The sequence below is a fragment of the Equus quagga genome, chromosome 13 (assembly GCF_021613505.1).
Source record: "Equus quagga isolate Etosha38 chromosome 13, UCLA_HA_Equagga_1.0, whole genome shotgun sequence".
Classification (NCBI taxonomy): domain Eukaryota; kingdom Metazoa; phylum Chordata; class Mammalia; order Perissodactyla; family Equidae; genus Equus; species Equus quagga.
Window position 1 is genome coordinate 4,517,890 of NC_060279.1, and position 24,817 is coordinate 4,542,706.

Sequence of the window (24,817 nt, forward strand, 5' to 3'; positions counted from 1 at the left end):
ATAGTTTTAAATATTTTCATTTAAGTCCAGGGTCCATTTTGTGTTAGTTTTTGTATGAGGTGTGCAGTTTAGCTTGAAGTGGGGATTTTTATGCCTATGAATCTCCAGCACCAATTTCTTGAAAAGGCTGTATTTTTTTCTGTTGAATTGCTTTTGCACCTTTATTAAAAATCAGTTGGGCGTATTTGTGTGGATCTAGTTCTGTGTTCTCTATTTTTCTTTCATTGATCTGTGTGTTTATCCCTCTGTAAATACCACACTGTCTTGCTGATTGTAGCTATATGCAATGCCCTGTGGGAATTGGGACAAAGGGAACCCATGGGAACCTGAAGCTCATACTACTTGAGTGGTAAAATCCTTTGCCTCTGATTTAAGAGCCTGGTGTCTTCTGCCAGCATCCATGAAATGGTGGCAGGTAACTTGTTAGCCTACAAGTAGGCCAGGCTCTTCATAGTTCTTGATAACAGGTGTGAGTTTGTTTTTATTTTAATTTGAGGGGGCTCAGTTTTTTTACTTCCAGTTCTTATTTTATGATGGCTTTCACCTCCTATTTCTTGATGAAGTGCATTCAATTACTAAAAAGGTAGAGGAGGGGGGCTGGCCCCGTGGCTGAGTGGTTAAGTTCGCGCGCTCCGCTGCAGGCGGCCCAGTGTTTCGTTGGTTCGAATCCTGGGCGCGGACATGGCGCTGCTCATCAAGCCACGCTGGGGCAGCGTCCCACATGCCACAACTAGAGGAACCCACAACGAAGAATACACAACTATGTACCGGGGGGCTTTGGGGAGAAAAAGGAAAAAATAAAATCTTAAAAAAAAAAAAAAAAAGGTAGAGGAGGTTTACGTGAGTCTGTTCTGGAAGCACATTTTATGGGATGTGTGGATGAAGCAATCATTTTGATCTCCAAAGTCATTATCATGTCTCAGTGCGTGTTTTTATGTACAAGATTCATATATAAGTGTTCTTGCTAGAAGAACTTTGTCTCATGTCCCACTGCCATTTTCTCTAGACAGAAATGGCTAGAACTGTGTTTTCAAACCCTGATTTTAAAAATTTGGAGAAAGAAGTGTTTAGTACATTTTTTAGCATTTTAATGAATTTCAGTTGCTGTTTTGTTAATTTGAATACTTTATTTCTTAACTCTTAATTTGTAATTTGGCTCAAAGGAAGAGATTCAAAAAATTTTTTATTGGTTTACTATGGTTAGCATCTTTTTAAAACCAAAAATTAGACTTGAAAATTTAATATATAAAGTACAATCTAGTTCATGAAAATACTCAATTTCTGTATGTTGTTTTATTCAAATAAATTTAGGAACCATAGAACATTCCCCCCACGCAAAAAAGAAAAATTCTTCAACCCATATGTTCATCCTTTACCTAGCCGTCTTACCAGTTATAAGCAAGGAGAAAGCAAGAAAGCAGTTTGGCTTTAAGAAGATCTTGATCTTTACGTTGAGTGGCAAGAAAACATAATAGAGAACTGTGTCTCTTGTGATGGTATACAGAGAGTATAGTCAAACATAATTTTGAGATCTCATCAGCATGATTACTTAGCTAATTATTGCTCTGCCAGATATTCATCTTCCTTTTATCACAGCTTTTGAATAAACATGAAGCTTTTTGGTTCATCTTTGGTAAAGATGATTCATTTCTTAAAGGGAAACATATTTCTCTTTTTTGTGCAGTATTATAACTGTTCTGCTATTGATGGATATTTAGGCTGATTTTATTCTTTTGCTGCCACATTTCGTCATTGTAAAATGAACTTTAACATATTTTAACATTTCTGAAATCGAGATCTGTTTAAAAGTAGGTGGTATCTTAGAAAATACTGTTTGCCAACCTATTTAAAATGGAAAACCCTATGCCCCAGTTCCAGTCTTCTCTTATCTGCTTTCTCTGCTTTATTTTTCCATAGCACTTTCACCAAGTGACATTGTTTATTTTCTTTCAATAACCTCACTAGACGGGCAGGGATCTTTTTCTGTTTTGTTTTACTGCTGTATTCCTAGCTCCTAGAACACCACCTGGAATGAAGTGAGTACTCAATATATTTGTTGAATGAATGGGTGAATGAAGGAAACATTTGAGTGTTTACTGTGGTCCAGACACTGTGCTAAGCCTTTTTTGTCCTTGAGTGACTTACTCCTCACAATAACCACATGAGGTGGGTGGGCATTCATGATAACAAGGGCTAAGGAGGAGGTTAATTTGCCCAGTTATCACTCAGCTTATAAATAGAGGAGTTGAAATTAGAGCTCGAATCGATCTCATGCCAGATCCTAGGATCTTAACTTCACTGTTAGACTTTTCTCAGCAATGAATTATATGATTTATTTAGTTCTTTCTTTCTTTTTAAACAGGAAGAAGAGAATTTATCCAAAGATTAAAACTTGAAGCAACTCTGAATGTGCATGATGGCTGTGTAAGTAATCATTTATTCTTAACTATGAAGGACTTTAATACTAGGTGTTCAAATGTTTGATGAAATGCCCCAATCGTCTCAGAAGAGATTGTGACTAACTATAATAAAATGGGAGAATAAAGTTTTACATTAAAACATAAAAATACATTTTAAGTGTATGGGAGATTTTTTAAAGTGCAGATTAGTTTTCTAATATTTTCAAAAGGCTTCCATCTCTTTCACTCTACTGATACTGCTTTTGTGAGGGTCACTGGTAATCTTCATATCGTCAGGTCTGGTGGTCACTTCTTAGAAACTTTAGACATTGGTTGAACTCATCTTCCTTTTTGAAATATATTTTGTCTTGATTTCTGCTAACACCATACTCTCTTGGTTTTCTTTCTCTGTCATTGACTCACTGCATTTTCTCTGTCTTCTTAGCCGGCTCCTCTCTTTCTTGACCTTCAAATGTTGGATGTACCAAGACTCTGTCCTGACTCCTTTCACCCTCTTTTCTTCTCAGCTGGATAAGTGACCCTATCCAGTCCCATGGCTAAAAAAACATGACTTCCTCCTCTCCACTTCTTCCCAGACCTCCAGATTCATATACCCAACTCTGTACTTAACATTCCCAGTTGCATGTCTAATAGGCACCCCAGATTTAACAGGGCCAAACCATAGCCCTTTTTAATTTTTATTATGAAAATTTCAAACATGCTTTTCATATACTTATCAGCTGGATTTAGTAATTATCAAGATTTTGGCACATTTTCTTTTTCCATTTCATTTTTCTTTTTTTTCCTTGCTGAAATATTTTAAAGCAAATCCTAGATATATCGTTTCACCCCTCTGTGTAGCCTAGAAGCGATGGACATTTTCTTATGTAACCAAAATGTCATTATGTAATTTAACAAGATTGACTATATTTTTGGCATCTAATACACAGTTCATAGTCAGATTTTCCTCATTGTTTAAAAATGTCTTTTTATAGTTGTTTGTAACATCAAAATGGGATGCAGGCAAAGTCCGTGTCTTGGTTGCTGTGTCTCTTAAATCTTTGTTACTCTACAGCAGTCTTCCCCTTTGTTATCCCTGCCGTTGGTTTATTACAGAAACCGAGTCGGTCCTCCTATAGGATGTCCCACGTTCTAGGTATTGGTTTGTTTTCTTGTGGTGTCATTTAACACTTGTTTCTGTATTCTTTGTATTTCCTGTAAATGGAAGTTACTTCTAGAGATTTGCTTAGATTCAGATTCAACTTTTTGGGCAGGAATATTTACAGGTGATACTTTGTGCTTAATATTATATCACAAAAAAATGGCACACAGTGTTTCGTTGTCTTACTTTTAGTGATGGTAAGATTGATCATAGGATTCAGGTGGCTAAAACAAGTACTTGATTTTCTCCCCTGAATCTACAGCCTTCTTCATTTTAGTAAATAGCGTCATTGTTCATCCAGCTATTTAAGCTGAAAAATTTTAACTATCCTTGATCTCTCTTTCACTTAACTTCCACGTCTAATCTAGCCACAAATAAATTCTACCTCCAGAATATATCTGGAATCCATCTACGTCTATCTTTGTGCTACCACCTAATTTATTTTCTTCTCTTGCCTGGGTTACTGCCGTATCCTGTCACGTGATCTTCTTTATTCCACTGAGGTCTCCTAATTCTTCCACTAATTCATTCAAAATACAGATCCTAGATTATCCATATAAATCAGGTCATGTTGCTCCTTTCCTCATTTTTTCCCCTAGGAAGTAAGACTTATAATATGATTGACAAAGACAGAAGGGTTGAGAAACGTCTTTATCAAACAAGCCCTATGGTTTGAATTTGCTAGGCTGGAGAGTCAGTGGACAAGTAAGGGGTAGCAGTTACTGAAAGTTACACTGTATTCGTTTATATTCATAAAGATATATTACTCCTGTTGCATTGGGATACCCTGTTTCATTACAGAAAGTTATCTCAACACTATACTTTTAAAGTGTTTGTTTTTTTAAAGAAATTGAAATACTAAAACAAATAAAGAAAAACCTCTGGAGTGTAAGGCTAGGGAAATCTGATTCTAACAAACACCTCCTGATGTTGACCTAGGTGATCCATGGATTGTACTTTGGAAAACACTGCTGCAGCTGCTAATCGAAAATGTGAAACTAGAAAGATCGCGTGGAAAGAAATTACAAAGTGAAAAGAGGGGCTAGGCCCTAACTCTAGGGAATTAAGCATTTAAAACTTAAGCAAAGAGATAAAAGTGTCTATAGTCCTTTCCCCCAAATGGTTATCTTTTTCCTATCCACAATTACGGAATTATAATTATGCTGTAAATACAATTTAGGTATATATTATTTATTTTAAAACTTAGAATCATTTTCGGGGGTTGGGGGTCAAAATAACATATGCACATGGTTAAAAGGGAACATAACAAAAAGTAATAGATGTGTCCCGCCCTCCCGTATTCCTTTCTTATTCTCCAAAAGCAACTTCTTTTAATCTTTTTTTATTTCAGCTCCTCTGGTGATTTTTTTCATGTCTCTACGTAATATTCTTATACTTATCTTTCTTCGTTGCCAACTTTGGACATTGTCAATTGATTTTCTGCTGTAATAGAGGAGGATTTAAGTTATTTTTACAGCTCTCACTTTCTAAGATTTAGGCTTCTCAGAATTTTTGTTACTCTTCTCAGCCTCTCCACTGGTCATTTTAACTTTAAACAACATAGATGAACATCCTTTTGTTTTTCTGCCTTTATAGACAGCATCCCTTGAGTCACCCTCTTTAAGAGACATTTAATGCTTTCACCCTTCCTTCCACCTTCCTCTCTGTTTCACACCTCTGTGAGGTTTATATGCTTTTATGTTGTCAATGTTGGTTACATTTACCCTTTATTCTGTAGCCATTGTTATCTTTTGTAATTTGTCTATGTATTCTAAAAATCGAAATTCAGTATACAATGTTAATAAGTCTTATATGTATATGTATTTTTCTTAGTTTTTGTTAAACTCTTCAACTCTTTAGGGTGGAAAGAAAATTTATGAATAAAATTAAGTAATATATCATCTGATCATGACACTTAGCTGCTCAAGACTCTCCAGGGAGTTTCCAGCTTAATTACGGTAAACCCAAAGGCCTGTTGCTTCTGAGCCCTGCATGATTTGGCACCTGCCTTCTTCTTCAGGTTCATCCCTCACTGTGTTCTCCGTGATACATATTTGTTCTAGTCGCAGTCATCTTTTTATTTTTCCTTAAATACACCACGTACACCTCTGCCTTATATATTTTATGCCTTCTACCTAGAACTCTTTCCCCACGTATCTCTGAAGCTTACCTCTCATTTCATTTAGCTTTCTCCAAGTGTTACCTATCAGAGCGTTCCCTGACCAGCCTAATTAAATAACTCCCCACCCCTGATCAGCATCTTTCTGTTTCTTTTGTTTTGTTTTTTCCATACTGCATATCACTGTCCAACATTATAATTATACAAACACACCTATTTATTTGTTCATAGTCTACACACCTGCCCCTCTCTGTCCCAGCACACTGGACCAAAAAAATATCTTGAGAAATTTATTCATCTAATGTCAAGAAGAGTGCCTAGCACATATGTGGTATTTATGATTCATTCGTTGAAGAGGCAAATTGTGTGTTACATCTTAGGTTTTTTTGTCTTTAAGAACCTAATTAGGGTCAAACGTTTCTCCCTACCCACAGGAGAATTTTCTAGTGTTAATTTCAAATGAATCCTCCCATAAGGCACAATTGCCTTTATGATATTCTCAAGTTTTTCAAGCTCTGGATTCTATATCTTCCCGTTTTTAAATTTACTTTCAGGTTTTACTGAGTATATTCTCAAATATTTTTCTTTTTCTTTTTTTTTTTTTTGAGGAAGATTAACCCTGAGCTAACTACTGCCAATCTCCCTCTTTTTGCTGAGGAAGACTGGCCCTGAGCTAACATCCATGCCCATCTTCCTGCATTTTATACGTGGGACGCCTGCCACAGCATGGCTTTTGCCAAGCGGTGCCATGTCCGCGCCTGGGATCCGAACCGGCAAATGCTGGGCCACCGAGAAGCGGAATGTGCAAACTTGACCGCTGCGCCACCAGGCCAGCCCCTCAAATATTTTTCTAAAGATGAGTAGAAAGTAAACTTTTCTTACAAGCTTAAACACATCTTTTCTGCTATCACACTGTTTTTTGAAATATTTTGTTGTTATTTCTGTTTTGCATTTAATTTTTAAAATAGGCACTACTTTCTCATGGTACAAAAATAAATTATATAAAAAGCGTACATTGAGAAGTATGGCTCCCCCTACTGTTCTTGTTCCAATTCCTTTCTGTTCCCTAATGCACATAACCACTTGTTTTAGTTTCTGGGATATCCTTCTATTCTCTTTTTTCCATCCTTAATGGAAATATAATTTACAAATAACATTATGTAAGTTTAAATTGTACAGTGGGACAATTGTTACACATACATTGTGAAATGATTACCCTGATAAGGTTAGTTAACGTATCCATCACCTCACATAATTACCATTTTGTTGTAGTGAGAACATTTGATTTACTATTTTAGTATCTTTCAGATACATGGTCTTGTTAACTGTAATCACCATGCTGTACATTAGATCCCCAGAACTTATTCATCATATAACTGGAAGTTTGCCCTTTTTTGTTTTTAATGCTTTTTATTTTGTTTTTGTTTTGTTTTTGCTGAGGAAGATTTGCTCTGAGCTAACATCTGCTGCTAGTCTTCCTCTGTTTTGTATGTGAGCCACCACCACAGCATGGCCACTGACAGATGAGTGATGTAGGGCCACACCTCAAACCAAACCTGGGCTGCTGAAGCAGATTATGCAGAATTTAACACTAGGCCACTGGGACTGGCCCTGGAAGTTTGTACTTTTCAACAACATCTCATTTTCCCCACCCTCCAGCCTCTGGCAACCATTCATCTCCTCTCTGTTTCTATTAGTTGGGCATTTTTAAACTCCACATATAAGTGATAATCATACAGTATTTGTCATTCTCTGGCCCTCAGGATTCATCCATGTTGTTGCAAATGGCAAGATTTCCTTTTTCTTTTTAAATGGCTGAATAATATTCCGTTGCATATATACACACCACGTTTTCTTTATTCATTCATCTATCACTGGATACTTAGGTTCTTTCCATGTTTTGACTATTGTGAATAGTGATGCAATGAACATGAGGGCACAGGTATCTCCTCAAGATAGTGATTTCATTTCCTTCAGATAAATACCCAGAAGTAGGCTTGCTGGATCACATGGTAGTTCTATTTTTAATTTTTTGGGGAACCTCCATACTGTTTTCCACAGTGGCTGCACCAATTTACATTTTTATCAATAGTGCATAAGGGTTTCCTTTTCTCCACATCCTCACCAGCAATTATTTCTTGTCTTTTTGATAATAGCCATTCTAATAGGTGTGAGATGATATCTCATTGTGGTTTTGATTTGCATTTCCCTGATGATTAGTGATGTTGAGCACCTTTTCATGTACTTTTTTGGCCATTTGTATATCTTCTTTACAAAAATGTCTATTCAGATCCTTTATCCGTTTTTTAATTGGATTATTTGGGGTTTTTTGCAATTGACTTGTGTGAGTTTCTTATTTTGGATATTAACCCCTTATCAAATATATGGTTTGGATATATTTTCTCTCATTCTGTAGTTTACCTCTTTATTTTGATGGATTGTTTCTGAACATCAGTTGTTTCTGTTATTGTACAGAAGCTTTTGAGTTTGATGTAGTCCCACTTGTAGATTTTTGTTTTTGGTGTCCTTTCCAAAAAATCGTTGTCAGGATCGTGGTCAAGAGGCTTTTCACTATGTCTTCTTCGAGGCGTTTTATGGTTTCAGGCCTTATGTTTAAGTCTTTATTCCATTTTGAGTTAATTTGGTTTCTTTTGCATGTGAACATAACGTTTTTCCAACACCATTTATTGAAGAGATTATCCCTTCCCCATTGAGTATTCTTGGCTCTTTTGTTGTAAATTAATTGACCATGTGTGCATGGGTTATTTTCTGGACTCTGTATTCTGTTCCGTTGGACTATATGTTTTTTTAATGCCAGTACCATACTGTTTTGATTATCATAGCTTTTTAATGTAGTTTGAAATCAGGAAGTGTGATGCCTACAGGTTTATTTTTCTTTCTTGAGATTGCTTTGGCTGTTTGGAATCTTTTGTGGTTCCAAACAGATTTTAGGATTGTTTTTTCTATTTCTGTGAAAAATGCCTTTGGAATTTGATAGAGATTGCCTTGAATCCATAGATGGTTTTGGACAATAGGGATATTTTAATAATATTAACTCTTTTGATACGTGAACATGGCATATCTTTCCATTTATTTGTGCCTTTTTCAATGTCTGTTTATCAATGTTGTGTAGATTTCAGTGTATGGATCTTTCACCTCCTTGGTTAAATTTATTCCCAAGTATTTTATTGTTTTTGATGCTGTTATAAATGGGATTGTTTCTTTTTCAGATAGTTCATTAGTGTATAGAAATGCAACTGATTTTTGTGTGTTGATTTTACATCTTGAGACTACTGAATTTGTTTATTAATGCTAACAGTTTTTTGGTGGACTCTTCAGGATTTTCTGTGTATAAGATCATGTCAACTGCAAACGGAGACAATTTTACTTAGTCATTTCCTGTTAGGTTGCCTTTTATTTCTTTTCTTTGCGTAATTGTTCTGGCTAGGACTTTCAGTACTGTGTTGAATTAAAGTGATGAAAGTGGGCACGCTTGTCTTGTTTCTAATCTTAGAAGAAAAGCTTTCAACCTTTACTGTTGACTATGATGTTGGCTGTGGGCTTGTCATATATGGCCTTTATTATGTTGAGGTATGTTCTTTCTATACCTAATCTGTGGAGAATTTTTATCATGAAAGATGTTGAATTTTGTCAGATGCTTTTTCTACTTCTATTCAGATGATTTTTATCCTTCATTCCATTAATGTGGTGTATCAGATTTATTGATTTGTGTATATTGAACCATCTTTGCATCCCAGGGATAAATTGCACTTGATTATGGTGTCTGATCCTTTTAATGTGCTGTTGAATTTGATTTGCTAGTATTTTGTTTAGAATTTTTGCATCTGTGTTCATCAGGAATATTGGCCTGTAGTTTTCTTTTCTTCTAGTGTCCTTATCTGTCTTTGGTATCAGGGTAACGGTGGCCTCAGAAAATGAAGTTGGGAGTGTTCCCTCCTGTTTAATTTTTTGGAATTCTTTACATTTAGTAAATGTTTGGTAAACATTTAAAGCCTGTGAAGCCATCTGGTCCTGAGGTTTTTTTTGGTTGGGAGTTTTTTGATTCCTGATTCAATCTCCTTACTCATTATTGGTCTGTTCTGATTTTCGAATTTTTCATGATTCAGTTTTAGTAGGTTGTATGTTTCTAGGAATTTATCCATTTCTTATAGGTTGTCTAATTTGTTGCCGTATAATTGTTTACAGTAGTCTCTCATGATCCTTTGTATTTCTGTGGTATCAGTTATAATGTCTTCTCTTTCGTTTGCAATTTTATTTGAGTCTTCTTTTTTTTTCTTGGTTAGTGTAGCTGAAGATTTGTCAGTTTTTTTGTTTATCTTTTCAAAAAACCAGCTCTTAGTTTCATTGACCTTTTCTATTGTTTTCTATCCTCTATTTCATTTATTTCTGCTTTGATCTTTGTTATCTCTTTCCTTCTGCTAACTTTATGGTTAGTTTATTTTTCTTTTCCTAGTTCTTTGATGTGTAAAGTTAGGTTATTTATTTGAGACCCTTCATTTTTCTTAATGTAGGCATTTATTGCCATAAACTTCCCACTTAAAACTGCTGTTGTTGCATCCCATATGTTTTGTTTCCATTTTTCCTTGTCTCAAGATATTTTTTGATTTCTCCTTTGACCCATTGGCTGTCCAGAATTGTGTTATTTAATTTCCACATATTGATGAAATTTCCAGTTTTTCTCCTGTTATGATTTCTAATTTCATACCATTGTGGTCAGAAAAGATATTTGGTATGATTTAATTCTTTTGAAATTTGCTGGTACTTGTGATCTAACAGGATTTATCTTGGAGGATGTTTTGTGTGCATTTGGGAAGAATGTCTGTTCTGTTTTTGTTGGTTAGAATGTTCTGTATGTGTCTGTTATATCCATTTGATCCAAAGTGTAGTTCAAATCTAATGTTTCTTGTTGATTTTCTGTTTGTATGATTTATCCATTGTTGAAAATGGAATTCTGAAGTTTGCTACTATTCTATTGTCTCTTTTTCCCTTCAGATCTGATGTGGTCATTCTTTTTAATTCTAGACATTCTAATAGATATCTAGTGATATCACATTGTGGTTTTAATTCCCTGCCATATCTATTTTTATATATTCATCTGTATCCCACAAACTTCCTAAGCTCACTTGTTAGTTCCAGTACTTTTATTTTAAGATTCTGTAGGATGTTCTACAAAAACAATCGTGTTGTATGAGAATTAAGATAGTTTTACCTTTTTTCCTGTCTGTACTCCTTTTATTTATTTTTTTTCTTGCCGTATTGCACTGTCTAGTACTCTAGTACAGTGTTGAATACAAGTGGTGAGAGCAGACGTCCATATTTTGTTCTGGTCTTAGAAAGCATCTAGTCTTTGATTATTAAGTATGATGGTAGCTTTGGGCTTTTCATAGGTCCTCATTAAATCAGATTGAAAAAGTTTCTACTTTGCTGAGAGCTGTTACTGGAAATTGTTGCTGGATTTTGTCAACTGTCTTTTCTGCATTTATTGTGATGATCATATGGGTTTTATTTTTTAGTTTAATAGCGTGAATTACATTGATTAATATTTGAGTGTTAAACCATTCTCATATTCCAGAGAAAAATCCTATTTTTTTGTGATGTATTATCTATTTTTCTATATTGTTCAATTTGCTAAAGTTTTGCTTTAGAATTTTTCCATGTATATTAAGGATATTGGTCCATAGTTTTCTTGTACCAATGAATTGGGAAGCGTATTGTGTTCTTTAATTTTCTGCAAGGATAGGTATATAAAATTCTGATTTTAAAAAAATATTTGGCAGAATTCACCAGTGACGCCATGTGGGCCTGGAGTTTTCGTAGTGGAAAATTGTAACTATAGTTCTTTAATAAAAATAGACTCTGTCTTGAGTGCATTTTGTTTACCATGTGTGTTTCAAAGATTTTTTCAGTTTCATCCAAATTGTTGAATTTGTTGACATAAGGTTGTCCATAATATTCCCTTATATGTTTAAATATTTGTAGACTGTATAGTTAGTGATGTCACCTCTCTCATTCCTGATATTGGTAATATGTCCCCCTGCCCCTTTTTTTTCTTTTTTTCTTTTTTTTTTAAAGATTTTTTAATTTTTTTTCCCCCTTTTTCTCCCCAAAGCACCCCCGTACATGGTTGTATATTCTTCGTTGTGGGTCCTTCTAGTTGTGGTATGTGGGACGCTGCCTCAGCGTGGTTTGACAAGCAGTGCCATGTCCGCACCCAGGATTCGAACCAACGAAACACTGGGCTGCCTGCAGCGGAGCGCGTGAACTTAACCACTCGGCCACGGGGCCAGCCCCCCCTTTTTTTTTTCTTGATTAGTTCTGGCTAGAGTTTCATTAATTTTATGTGTCTTCTCAAAGACCCAGCTTCTGGTTTCATTACTTTTCTCTGTTTTGTTTTCTGTTTCATTGATTTCTGCTCTGATATTCATTATTTACAGTCTCCTGCTGACTTTGGGTTTCATTTGCTGTTCTTTTTATCATTTTTTGTTGGAAGCTGAGGTCATTGATACAAGACCTTTGTGTTTTCTAATATGTGTTTTGGTGTTATAAATTTCCTTCTAAGTACCGCGTTAGCTGCAGCCCATATATTGAGATATGTTGTATTTTTATTTTCATTCAATTCAAAATGCTTTCTAATTTGTTTTGCAGTTTCTTCTTTGACCATCTGTTGTTTCATATTTTCCAAACATTTCTTTGTGTTAATGATTTCTAATTTATTTCCAATTTGGTCGGAGAAGATACTTTCTATGACTTGAAGTCTTTTAAATATATTGAGATTTGTTTCATGGCCCATAAGTAAATATTGTCTATATTGAGAAATATTTCTTGAGTACTTAAAACTAGTGTGTATCCTGCTGTTTTTTTAGTTGTTTCAGATGTGATAGTACATCTGGTCCATGGTGCGCCATCTTGACTGAAAGTTGAAGTCTAATTGTTTATTTTTAATTTAGATGCAGTTCACATACCATAAAATTCACCTATTTTAAGTGTGCAATTCAGTGGCTTTTTAGTATATTTGTAAAGCTGTAAAGCCATCACCACTATCTAATTCCAGCATATTTTTGCTATCTGAAAAAAAAGTCCATACGACTTATCATTCACTCCCATTCCCCCTCCACCTAGCCATTGGCAGGCACTAATCTACTTTCTGTCTCTATGTAGATTTGCCTTTTCTGGATTTCACGTATAAATGGAATCATACAATATGTGGCTTTTTATGTCTGACTTCTTTGACTCAGTGTAATGTTTTCCAGGTGTGTTGATGTTGCAGTATGCATCATTATTTCATCTTATGGCTGAATAATATTTCATTGTACAGATGTTTTATTATGAGCAAATGGGCAGTCACATTTTGTTTATCCATTCATTAGTTGATAAATATTTGGGTTTCTTTCTCTTTTGGCTATTATGATTAATGCAGCTATGGATTTTTGTGTACAATTTTTGTGTGTCATATGTTTTCAGTTCTCTTGGGTGTATACCTTGCTGTGCAGTTGCTGAGTCGTAGCATAACTGTTTCAGTTTTTGAGGTACTTCCAACTGTTTTCCAAATAGCTGTACTATTTTCCATTCCTACCAGCAATGTCTAAGCGTACCAATTTCTTGATATCCTTGCTAACTCTTGTTATTTTCTGGGTTTTTTGGTGTGTCTGTTTAAGTTATTATAGCCATCCTAATGTGTGTGAAGTGGTAATTCATTGTGGTTTTAGTTTTCATGAAGATTTATACTTACATTTCCTTCTAAGAGTTTTATAGTTTTGACTCTTACACATACATTTTGTTGCCTTATATATCCGGTTGTCCGGGCACCATTTACTGAAAAGACTGTTCTTTCTCCATTGAATGGTATTGGACCCCTTGTCAAAAATTACTTGACCATAAATGTAAGGGTTTACTTCTGGACTCTCAGTTCCACTTGGTTGATTTATATGTCTGTGATCATGACAGTACCACACAGCCTTGATTACTGTAGCTCTGTAGTAGATTTTTCTAATTCCTTTTTAGGTGACCTGATGTTGTGTCTCTGGATATAAAATGAATTAATTAAAATAAATTTAAACAGTAAAACTTAAGAAAGACATTTCATTGTGAATATACAGGGTTGTTGTGTTTACTAAATGGCAGTCAGTATGTGTTTTCAGTAAGTAAGTTGGTAAATACTGTTTACTGTAGACATAACCTCATTAGTGATATAAATTTTGAACTATCAATTAAGTGAAAGATGGAGTACTTGTTTTTATGTCCAGTTTGCTTAAATTTCTTTTTTGCTTTCTTTTAGGTTAATACAATCTGTTGGAATGAGACTGGAGAATATATTTTATCTGGCTCAGATGACACCAAGTTAGTAATTAGTAATCCTTACAGCAGAAAGGTAAAGTGGTTAAAAAAACAATGTATAATTTAGTGAGAGAAAAAAATCAGGAAGTTCAAAATCAAGAAATTGTACATAATCGTGGAATGGCCATTTGTAACAGAATATCCTTGTAATTTTGCTGGAGTTTGTTTTATAGAGTGGAGGTTATTACATGCACGTCCTTTAATTTCCGTAGGAGAATGTTAGATTTCACTTAGCCTTTTAACTCTAGAAAATTTAAATATACTTCATTTTATCCATGTGGATAAAATTGCCAAAAGTGGCATTATTTCAACCACTCTTTAGGGGGAAAAGATGGTGTGATTTTTTTTTTCTTTTATGCTGTTCTACAGAATCTGATCTTCAGCCAAGCAGTTTAAGAAACTGGATTTTATCAGTTGACAAACAGTGGTTGGGTTCTAGTGAAATCCTTCATGACATCCAATTCAATAACCTGAAATATCATATTGGGTTTTAATTAGGATTATCTTCTGATTTTTATTGGCTGTTTTCTGACTTTATATACAGTCATGCACTGTATAACGACATTTCGGTCAACAACAGACTGCATATACAATGGTAGTCTCATAAGATTAGTACCATATAGCCTAGGTGTATAATAGGCTACACCATCTAGGTTTGTGTAAGTACACTCTGTGATGTTTGCATAGTAACAGAATCACCTAATGATGCATTTTGCAAAACTCATGCCCATTGTGAAGTGATGCATGGCTGTATAGAGGAAGTATATGACTATTTTCCTATCAGTGAGAACGTGGTAGATTTGGCGACCAGAAGTCCTCTTTAATGTTGGCAATCTTACAGAATAAATTGTTCCTGTATTTCTTATTTTTCCACATTTAAAGAGTTAAGATATTTAAATAAATGTTTGTGATCCTTCAGCCTTGAAAAGAGGTTTATGTTGAGGCTATCCTTGATTAAAAGAGAGGTCATAATTTTATTTCAGAGGTAGCTTTACTTAATTGTCCTGACTTAGCAGAGGGAAACTTGGTGTTTTTGAATCCTGCCTGTCTTAGGTCTGCAATTACTAGGACAGTCTTTTTCTTACAATAGAGAAAATTTCCTGGAATAATGTATACATGGAATGCTTTCTGATTATCACTGTCAGAATTTTAACACTTATAGTAGTATACAAAGCACTCATCTGGATACCAGTGGAGTACTTGTTTTTGAAAGGATGCAGAGCTTCACTCTTTTTTTCTTTTTCCTAGATTGTGGTAAAATACATATAAAATAAAATTAACCATTTTTAAGGATTCAGTTCAGTGACATTAAGTCATTCACATTGTTGTGATATCATCACCACCATCCGGCTACAAAACTCTCTTCATCTTGCAAAACTGAACCCTGTACCCATTAAACCTGTTCCTATTAAACAATAACTCCTCATTCTTCCTTTCCCCCAGCCTCTGACAACCACCATTCTACTTTCTGTCCCTATGAATTTGGCTACTCTAGGTACCTCATACAAGTGTTTATACGGTATTTGTCTTTTTGTGACTGGCTTATTTCACTTAGTATAATGTCCTCAAGGTTCATCCATGGTGCAGCATGTGTCAAGATTTCCATTCTTTTTAAGACTGAATAATATTCCATTGTATGTGTATACCACATTTTGTTTAGCCACTCATCTATCAGTGGATGCTTGGGTTTCTTCTACCTTTTGGCTATTGTGAATAATGCTGCTATGAACTTAGGTGTACAAGTATCTCTAGAAGTCCCTGCTTTGAGTTATTTTGTAATATACCCAATGGAATAATTTTTTAAAATGTTATTTCTCCTTTATTTGCTTATTTTTAAAAAAATGAAATTCACGGTTTCAAATAGAATCTGTAGATTTGAAAAGTGATTACTCTTCCTCATTTCCAGTTTGAGACATGATTAATTAGATAATACTTTTAAAGATTTTAAGTATAATAAGACTTTATCTTTTTCACATAGTGGTTTTACTAGATCCAAATTTGCTGTCGTAGAGGAATATTTTTTTATTTTAAAACACTGATGATTCATTACGTAGGAAATAAAATTTTTGATCTTGAGTCAAATATTACCTGTTCTTATTGTTTGTCCCTGTTTTTATTTTTTATTTTTTTGCTAAGGAAGATTAGCCCTGAGCTAACATCTGTGCCAGTCTTCCTCTATTTTGTATGTGGGAGGCTTCCACAGCATAGCTGAGGAGTGGTGTAGGTCTGCACGTGGGATCCGAACCTGCAAATCTGGGCCACTGAAGCAGAGCACATTGAACTTAATCACTGTGTCACTGGGCCAGCCCCTTGATTCTATTTTTAGATCCTGGGAGTTCATGGGAAGATTAATTTATTGCAAATAAAAGTTTTGAAACACTTTTTTAAAAATAGATTTAAGAGATCAGAGGTGTTCTTTATTAATGGTGTCATATCTTAATTATATATATATCGTAGATTTCAAATATATAAAAAAGAGAAGTTTCTTTTTCTGAAAGTTACAGGCTAATTTATTTGGACCAATTCTCCCACTGAAAACAACTAAAAATTGCTTGATTTAAATACTTTAAAGATTGTCTTAGGGGCTGGCCTGGTGGCGTAGTGGTTACGTTCGCACACTCTGCTTCAGTGGCCCAGGGTTCTCAGGTTCGCATCCCAGGCACAGACCTACACCACTCATCAAGCCATGCTCTAGCGGTGTCCTGCATGCAAAGTAGAGGAGGACTGGCACAGATGTTAGCTCAGGGACAGTCTTGCTCAAGCAAAAAGAGGAAGATGGGCAACTGATGTTAGCTCAGGGCCAATCTTCCTCACACACACACACACAAAAAGTCCTGAAAGTAACAAATAACTGCCTTGATAGTAAGAGATTATCAGTCCAAAATGGAAGGGAAAAGGTGAATCCAAAGAAGAGAGCATGGAAGCCACTCTGCCCTGAAGATATTTGTCAATCCAAGCATATATAAACTTTAGTTTTGATGGCTTTGAAGGTCAAGGTAGGCAGAAACAAATCTCAGGACCAAATCAGGTGTGGATTCCAATAAGAGACTTTGCACAATATGCTGGGACCCCCCCCCCCCCCAAAGGGCCACCTCCTCAGTGTATAGATGAAACAGAAGCAACTTTGCTCTCAGCTACCCTTGAGGCATCTCCTGTAAAAGAAATCCTGAGTCTATAGTGTATGCAAAATTTTTCTTGATTTGGCCTCAGCCAGTTACTTATAGTTTCAGAACACAAATGTTTTTCTTTACTGTCTGCTTTTGTTTGTACTCTTTTCTCTTTGTGGGATGTTCTGCTTTCCCATGCATCTCCCGCTTTCCCATGCATCTCCCAACTCCTTGGCAAATTTAAATTCATGCTTTAAGTCTCAGCTCTTACTGTGGTGTATCTCTAGCTTCCCTAGGCAAATGCAGGCACTCCTTGCTCTATATTCTCATTGCACTTTGTGGATAACTCGATTATTAGATTGAATTATGTTTATTTGCATGTTGCTTATCATTAGACTGTAACTTCTTTGGGACTGTGACACTTGCTTTTGCCTTTTTGTTTCCTCAACGCTTTGTATATTACCTGGCATGAAGTAGGCACCCAATAAGTATTAGTAAAAGAAAGGCAAGAAATTTCTGTATTCAGTGCCTTATACTGTCTAAAGGTCAGGTTTAGAGGGGGATGATTTTTACCAAGAGATTGAAAAACCAGTGTCTTCTATCTAGATACTCTTGGACCAAACTCAGAGTTTTGGAAGTGTTGTATTATGACATGATGAAGGAGGAAAGAGAAACCTGTTTAGCCAGCTAGATTACCCAGAGTAACCTGATGATCAGCAAAGTGGTAGATGTTACAACTAGTTCACTTTCCCATTTATTACTCATTGCAGTTATCAGTATCGTTTTCATTTCAGATTGAGTTACTCTGCCAACTTCTAACTCTCTAGGGCATTATTCTTAGATGTTTTCTGAATAAGTATTATAATATAGTGATCCAGGGAAAGCACAAATAAGAAAATAAATCCAGCTATTAAACATTGTAACTGTTTGCAAGTGCACATGATTTTTTTTAACAACCTTATTGCTGTTTTACCTCTAGTAGCATGCATGCCTGTATTGGTTATATAGATTCATTTTCAACAATTAAAAACAAACTCCAACCTTTGTTGACATTACTAACTGTATACACATCAGTATTTGTTCTTCCAACAATAATCTATTAATAAATTTGGGAGAGAGTGGTACAAAATGGAGTTAACATAGTGGGCAGGGGGTCAGGTAGGCTATAATAAGGAGTTATTTTACTGTAATCAAAATATACAGTCATGGAATGTTTTAACCATGCAAGTGATGAAATTTGCATTGCTAAAAGATAGCTCAGGCTACTCTTTGGAGAGGAGAGTTTCAGTAACATCAGAAGTAGGCCATTGAAATAATCCAGGTGAGAAAGGATGAGAGTTTAGACAAAGGTAGTGGCATTGAAGAAGGTGAGAAGTAATTTGGAATGTATTCTGGGCATGGATTTACTGGTGGGTTTTTATATAGTGGATGAGGGAAAGAGAAATGAAGGATGATTTCTTAGTTTTTGGCTTGATCAACTGTGTGGGTGGATATAGGTGCCATTGAGGTGGAGAACACTGATGGGAGTGAGTTTGGAAAGGGACATCTTAAGTCAAGAGATTCATTCAAGAGGAAAAGACTTTAATTTTTTATTCGCTAAATCTTGGTTTAATAAATCTTTTTCAGATTTATTAGTGGTATATGATAGGTTCCTGCTTTTGTTTTTGAAGCTATGCATAAACCTGTTAAATGGAGATAAAAATCACAGATTATTAAGAATAACATCTGCTAAATGTGACTGACTCAAAGCCAAAGGCCTATCCGACTAAGAAACTAATCAACATGCTCTGTGTAGTGACTTACTTGATAACCCATGCTAAAATATCTGACAGTTCAAGGCCATGATATCTATCTTGTTTAAAGGTTTTACATTAATTCTTTTCAGTGTTATTTCTTGTACCTTAATTTGCCAGATCTTAATGTCTTACACTTGGAGAGAGGAATGAAAGATTTTAAAACGTTTAACAATTTATATTTTTAACAATTTTTATTTTTATTTTATTTTAAAACAAAGACAAATTTTATTCTCCATTGACTTCGGTTGATATAGGTGCAAAGACCCTCCCCGTTTTTTATTTGTCCCTGATTATCTGTGCATTAATAAGACTTAGAGTGGTCTTCAGCAAATCCTTATTTTGGCCATAACCCTGTAACGCAGGTTTTAAATAAAATGAGGTAGCTTAACGTACTTAAAGTGGTCAGGGTAAATAGTTGCTAATGTTTATGCCAGATTTATTTTCTGATTTGGTGTAGTACTCTCAGCTATGAATTTGGCAGTTAGTGTTAAACAGTAAGTACTTAAACCCAAAATAAAGTTGAAATATATTTTCCTAATTTTGTTTTCAAATTTAAACTTTGCTTTAAAATTTGAAAAAATAATACAATGAACATCCACTAATAGATTTTTTTAAGAAAAGTGTTTGAGAGTAAGTTGGAGGCATCGTGCACTTCATTCATAAATACTTCGGCACATATCTTCTAAGAACAAGAACATTATCCTACGTAACTATAATGCAGTTATCATGCTCAAGATATGTAATACTGACTATACAGTTGGTTCTCATTCTTGCAGATTACATATTTGCAAATTTACCTCCTCACTAAAATTTATATGTAACCCCCAAATCAGTACTTCAGTGCTTTCGTCGTCATTCATGTGCATGCACATGTGCAGAGTGGCAAAAACTTTGAGTTGCCCACCCCACATCGACGCCCAGGTTCCCAGCTGAAATCAAACAAGGGGACATTCTGCCTTCTTGTTTCAGCTCTCATACTGTAAACATACTATATCCTTTTTGTGATATATTTAGTGTCACGTTTTTTGCATCTTTGTGATTTTTGTTGGTGATTTTGCTGTTTAAAATGGCTCCCCGTCGTTGTGGTGAAATACTGTTTCTGTGTACAAGAAGGCTGTGATGTGCCTTAGGAAGACAATGTGTGAGATAAGTTTCACTTAGGCCTGAGGTATAGTGCTGTTGGCCATGAGTTCAACGTCAGTGAATGAACAGTGTATATTAAATAAGATGTCTTTAAACATAAACACAGAAAACAAGGTTATGTATTGATTGGCTGATGAAAATGTTGTGACCACAGGCTCACAGGAACCTAACCCTGTATTTCCCTAGAAGCAATGATTCAGTACTTGCTAATTCAGTGTTTGTGGTGACTTCACTGAACACAATTGCTGTGAGAATTGACTGGATGCCATTATCATGTCCATATGATTTTGTGTATTACATATATACATACAAAATACATGCACATATATACATACATAGTCCATATTCTAATTTCCCCACTTGTTTCAATAATATTCTTTATTCCTGTTATGCCCCTTTCAATTGAGGCTCCAAGCCAACATCACACATTTCATTTAGTTTTTATATTTCCTTAGTCTCCTTTAGAACAATTAGTCCAACTTCTTGGTCTTTCATGACATTAATATGTTAGTTGTTTCATTGTTGTACTGACATATCCAGACAGTTGTTTTATAGAATGTCTCTCAGCAGTTTGGACTTGCCTGATTGTTTCTGCATGAGTAGATTAAATGTTTTTGCTAAGAATTCTCCACAGGTGATGTTGTAGGACATGATATTAGTTAGTCCCCTTATTGGTGGTAAGTTTGATCTCTCCGTTGTGTAGGTACATTGACCGTTTGTTAATAAGCTAACTGTGAGGTGGTGTGTTGAGACTGTGTGAATATTCTGTTTCGTAACAATCTTTCATACAGTGGTTTTAGTATTAATTGATTCTTGCCTGAGTCAGTTGTTATACTGTAGTTAAAAAATAGTGATTTTTAATTCTCTCATTCCTTCCACATTTATAAATTGACGTTATTCTGTAAATAAGAGCATTTCCTTTGTTTCTGCCATCTTTTTGAAAAAATTACTATGGGATTATAGATTTTAATTTTTGTTTAATGTATTATAATCTATCACTGATATTCTTTTTGATGCTCAAATTGCCCCAGTTTAAGTGGGACATTTCATTTCCACTTTGTGTTTTGACATAATCCTTTTTTTTTTTTTTAAGTTAAATCCATCTATCATACTTTCTTTTTTCTTTTTTTTTTTTTTAAAGATTGGCCCTGAGCTAATACCTGTTGCCAATCTTTTCTTTTTTCCTTCTTCTCCCCAAAGCCCCCCAGAATGTAGTTGTATATTGTAGTTGTGGGTCCTTTTGGTTGTGCTGTGTGGGACCCCACCTCAGCATGGCCTGATGAGTGGTGCTAGGTCTGCGCCCAGGATCCAAACTGGTGAAATGCTGGGCCACCGAAGCGGAGCACGCAAACTTAAGCATTCGGCCACGGGGCCGGCCCTGACATAGTCCTATTTTTTTTTAGCACTTTTTTTAAAGCCCTCCAGATAACCCTATTGCATTAAATTCCCATTGTACAGACATTGTGGGGATGTACCATAATTTATTCAACGTCTCCTGTCTTTTGCTATTATAAATAATAACTCAGTAAATGTGTGTTCTTTTTACAGTGTTGGAGGTATATCTTCAGGTAGATTCCTAGAAATAGACTTGTCTGGTCAAAGAGTAAATGCATATGTGCTTTTGTGAAGTATTGCTAAATTCTTCTCCATAGGTCTTGTACCATTGAGTATTCCTACCAGAAATGTTTAAGAGCCTGTTTCCCGATAGGCTTGCTTATATAGTGTGTTGTCAAACTTTTGAATTTTTACCAATCTGATAAGTCAGAATTAGTACTTCAGTGTAGTTTCAATTTGCATTTCCCTTTTGAATAAAATTGGATGTTTTCTCACATTTTTAGGGCCATTTATATGTCTGTCTGTGGACTATCTATCTGGATCTTTTGCCCAATTAAAAAAAAAATTAGGGGACCAACCCAGTGGCATAGTGGTTAAGTTCACATGCTTCACTTTGGTGGCCCGGGATTTGTGGGTTTGGATTCCGGGTGTGGACCTATGCATCACTCATCAAGCTGTGCTGTGGCAGCATCCCACATACAAAATGTGGAATATTGCCACAGATGGTAGCTCAGTGACAATCTTCCTCAAGCAAAAGGAGGAAGATTGGCAACAGATGTAAGCTTAGGGCCAATCTTCCCTACCAAAAAAAAAATAAAACAAAGTACTCAAGTTTTATCAATTTGTTTTCCTCTCAAATTTTTTTTGTTGAGGAACATTCACCTGAGCTACCATCTGTTGCCAATCTTCCTCTTTTTGCCTGAGGAAGGTTTTCCCTGAGCTAACACCCGGGGCCAGTTCTCCTCTATTTGTGTGTGAGTCGCTGCCACACCATGGCCACTGACAAGTGGTATAGGTCCTCGCCTGGGAACTGAACCCAATCTGCTGAAGCAGAGCATGCTGAACTTAACCACTAGGCCATGGAGCCAGCCGCCTCCTCTCAATTTTTAAGCACTATTGGAGGAATTGGTCCTTTATTTGCAGTGCATGTTGTAAATATTAAAATATTTATTTTTAACTTTATTTCTGTCACAGAAATTCTGACCTTTAAGTATAATTAAGAAATTGGATATTGAGACTTCTGCTGTATCCTCATCTGAACTATTTCTTTACTTTGATATTATGATTCATTTAAGTTCACTTAGGGGCCGGCCCCATGGCCGAGTGGTTAAGTTCTTGCACTCTGCTGCGGCGGCCCAGGGTTTCACCAGTTTGGATCCTAGGCAGGGACATGGCACCGCCTGTCGGGCCACAATGAGGCGGTGTCCCACATGCCACAACTAGAAGGACCCACAACTAAGATATACAACTATGTACCAGGGGAGATTTGGGGGAGATAAAAGCAGAAAAAAAAAGTTCACGTTATTTTTATTTCTTCACCTTGAAATGAAATAACTTAATCATCTAGTAAACACCTTCAAAAGTCAATCAGGATAGTCCTTTCTTATTTACTGAGATCTTATGAATGAGTGAGATACACCAAATAGGTGGAAATATGCATATTTGATTTTCACGGCACGATTCCTATTGATGATGCTCAATCTTAACATCTCAGAAGGGAAAAAAAGAAAATAATCTGATTTCATTTTTTTCTATAATAGTTTGGAATCGAATGATAATTTTTCACTGAGATGAGAATGTTAATGAGAATTTATTCCTGTCTATAATCATGTTAAATATGAATATTTCTTTCTTAGAAATGATAAATTACCAAGAACTACTTTTTCTCTGTGTTTTAGGTTTTGACAACAATTCGTTCAGGGCACCGAGCAAATATATTTAGTGCAAAGTTCTTACCATGCACAAATGATAAGCAGATTGTATCCTGCTCTGGAGATGGAGTAATATTTTATACCAATGTTGAGCAAGATGCAGAAACCAACAGACAATGCCAATTTACGTGCCATTATGGAACTACCTATGAGGTACAGTATTATTATAATTATATATGTGATATATATATGTGTGTATGGTTTTGTTTAAGTGTGTCTGTATGTGTAGATGTGTTTATACATGTGTAGATTTGTGTGTATGTACACATTTATGCATATGTAGTCAAAGAAATTATTGACAGAATATGTAGATTTCAGTAAAATATTTGAGAAAATGTATCTTGATAAACTTGTTAATAAAATTAGGAAATAAGATGTAAGTAATAGTAATAGGATTTGTAGTTGTTTGAATACCCTAAGGAAACAGTTGTGAGCGTTTAAAGATGCTTCTGCTTCTCTGCTGTGTAGGCTTTAGCCTCTTAAATGCTTTCCCACTGTCTTGCATAGGGTCATTGCTGGCATGCTTATCAAATTTCACAAGCCAGGAGGGGCACTAGTACCCTAGACAGTAGAATCAGGTTCCTAAAGGATATTAATAAGCTCAATCCCTGAGCTGAATTGAATGAAGTGAAATGAATTTGGCTCAATCACACTGCTCTATTTGGTTCAGAAAAATTGCGCACTCTTCTGAACGCTCTTTTAAAATATTTTCATGTCATTTCTCTGTATCAAGTCATTTGTTGATTTCCCATTATTTGTGTCAACCTGGTATATCTTTTTCCATCATTTGAATTTCAGTTCTTCTGTATCTTCCTGTTTTGGTGTGTATTTATATAAAAAGAGTATTATATATTCTCATGATTTTGGCCTTTAACTGGAGATTTCAGTCAAATTATATTTATTGTGAGTATTGATATATTTGGATTTATTTATATATTTTGTTATATGTTTCTATTTTTTTAAAAAAAGTTTCCTATGTTAATTCCTTCTTTCTCTTTTTGCCTTCATTTTGAATTGCTTGAGCGTTTTGTCCGTTTTGTTTCTGCTACTTGATTGGAAGATAGGCATACATGTTTTACAAGAATAGTTAACAAAGTGTAAAGTCAATAAGTATGTTTGTGTCTTCTGAATAAAGCACCTTAGAACATTCTAATCTCTTCATCCCTTGTCCAATTTTATATTGTTGAGACTTTAGTTATATCATATTTCTCCCTCATGAACTAAATACTATCGTTTCATTAGTGAGTGCTTAGATTTGCCTATGTATTTACCAATACCTCTGGCTCTTCTCCCACACGATTTCCATGCAGGGTCATTTTGTACCTAAAGTACATCCTTTACCATTTCCTTTAGTGAGGGTTTGTTGATAGAAAACAATTTTAGTTTCTTCTTTTCTTTTTTTTTTTTTTTTAATAGACTGGCACCTGGGCTAACAACTTTTGCCAATCTTTTTTTTTTTTTTTTTTTTTG

The 24,817-nt window shown here is 35.3% G+C and overlaps 1 protein-coding gene across 9 annotated transcripts in view; it reads left to right on the top strand.

Annotated features, from left to right (window-relative positions):
- The window catches only part of DCAF6 (DDB1 and CUL4 associated factor 6), a 146,937-nt gene that overhangs the window by 8,328 nt on the left and 113,792 nt on the right, over positions 1–24,817 (top strand). For all 9 annotated transcript variants that reach the window (XM_046681511.1, XM_046681516.1, XM_046681517.1 and 6 more), the window contains exons 2-4: positions 2,363–2,424; positions 13,977–14,069; positions 23,315–23,500. In XM_046681511.1, coding sequence (XP_046537467.1) covers positions 2,363–2,424; positions 13,977–14,069; positions 23,315–23,500 — 341 coding nt within the window. The remainder of the gene's footprint in view (positions 1–2,362; positions 2,425–13,976; positions 14,070–23,314; positions 23,501–24,817) is intronic.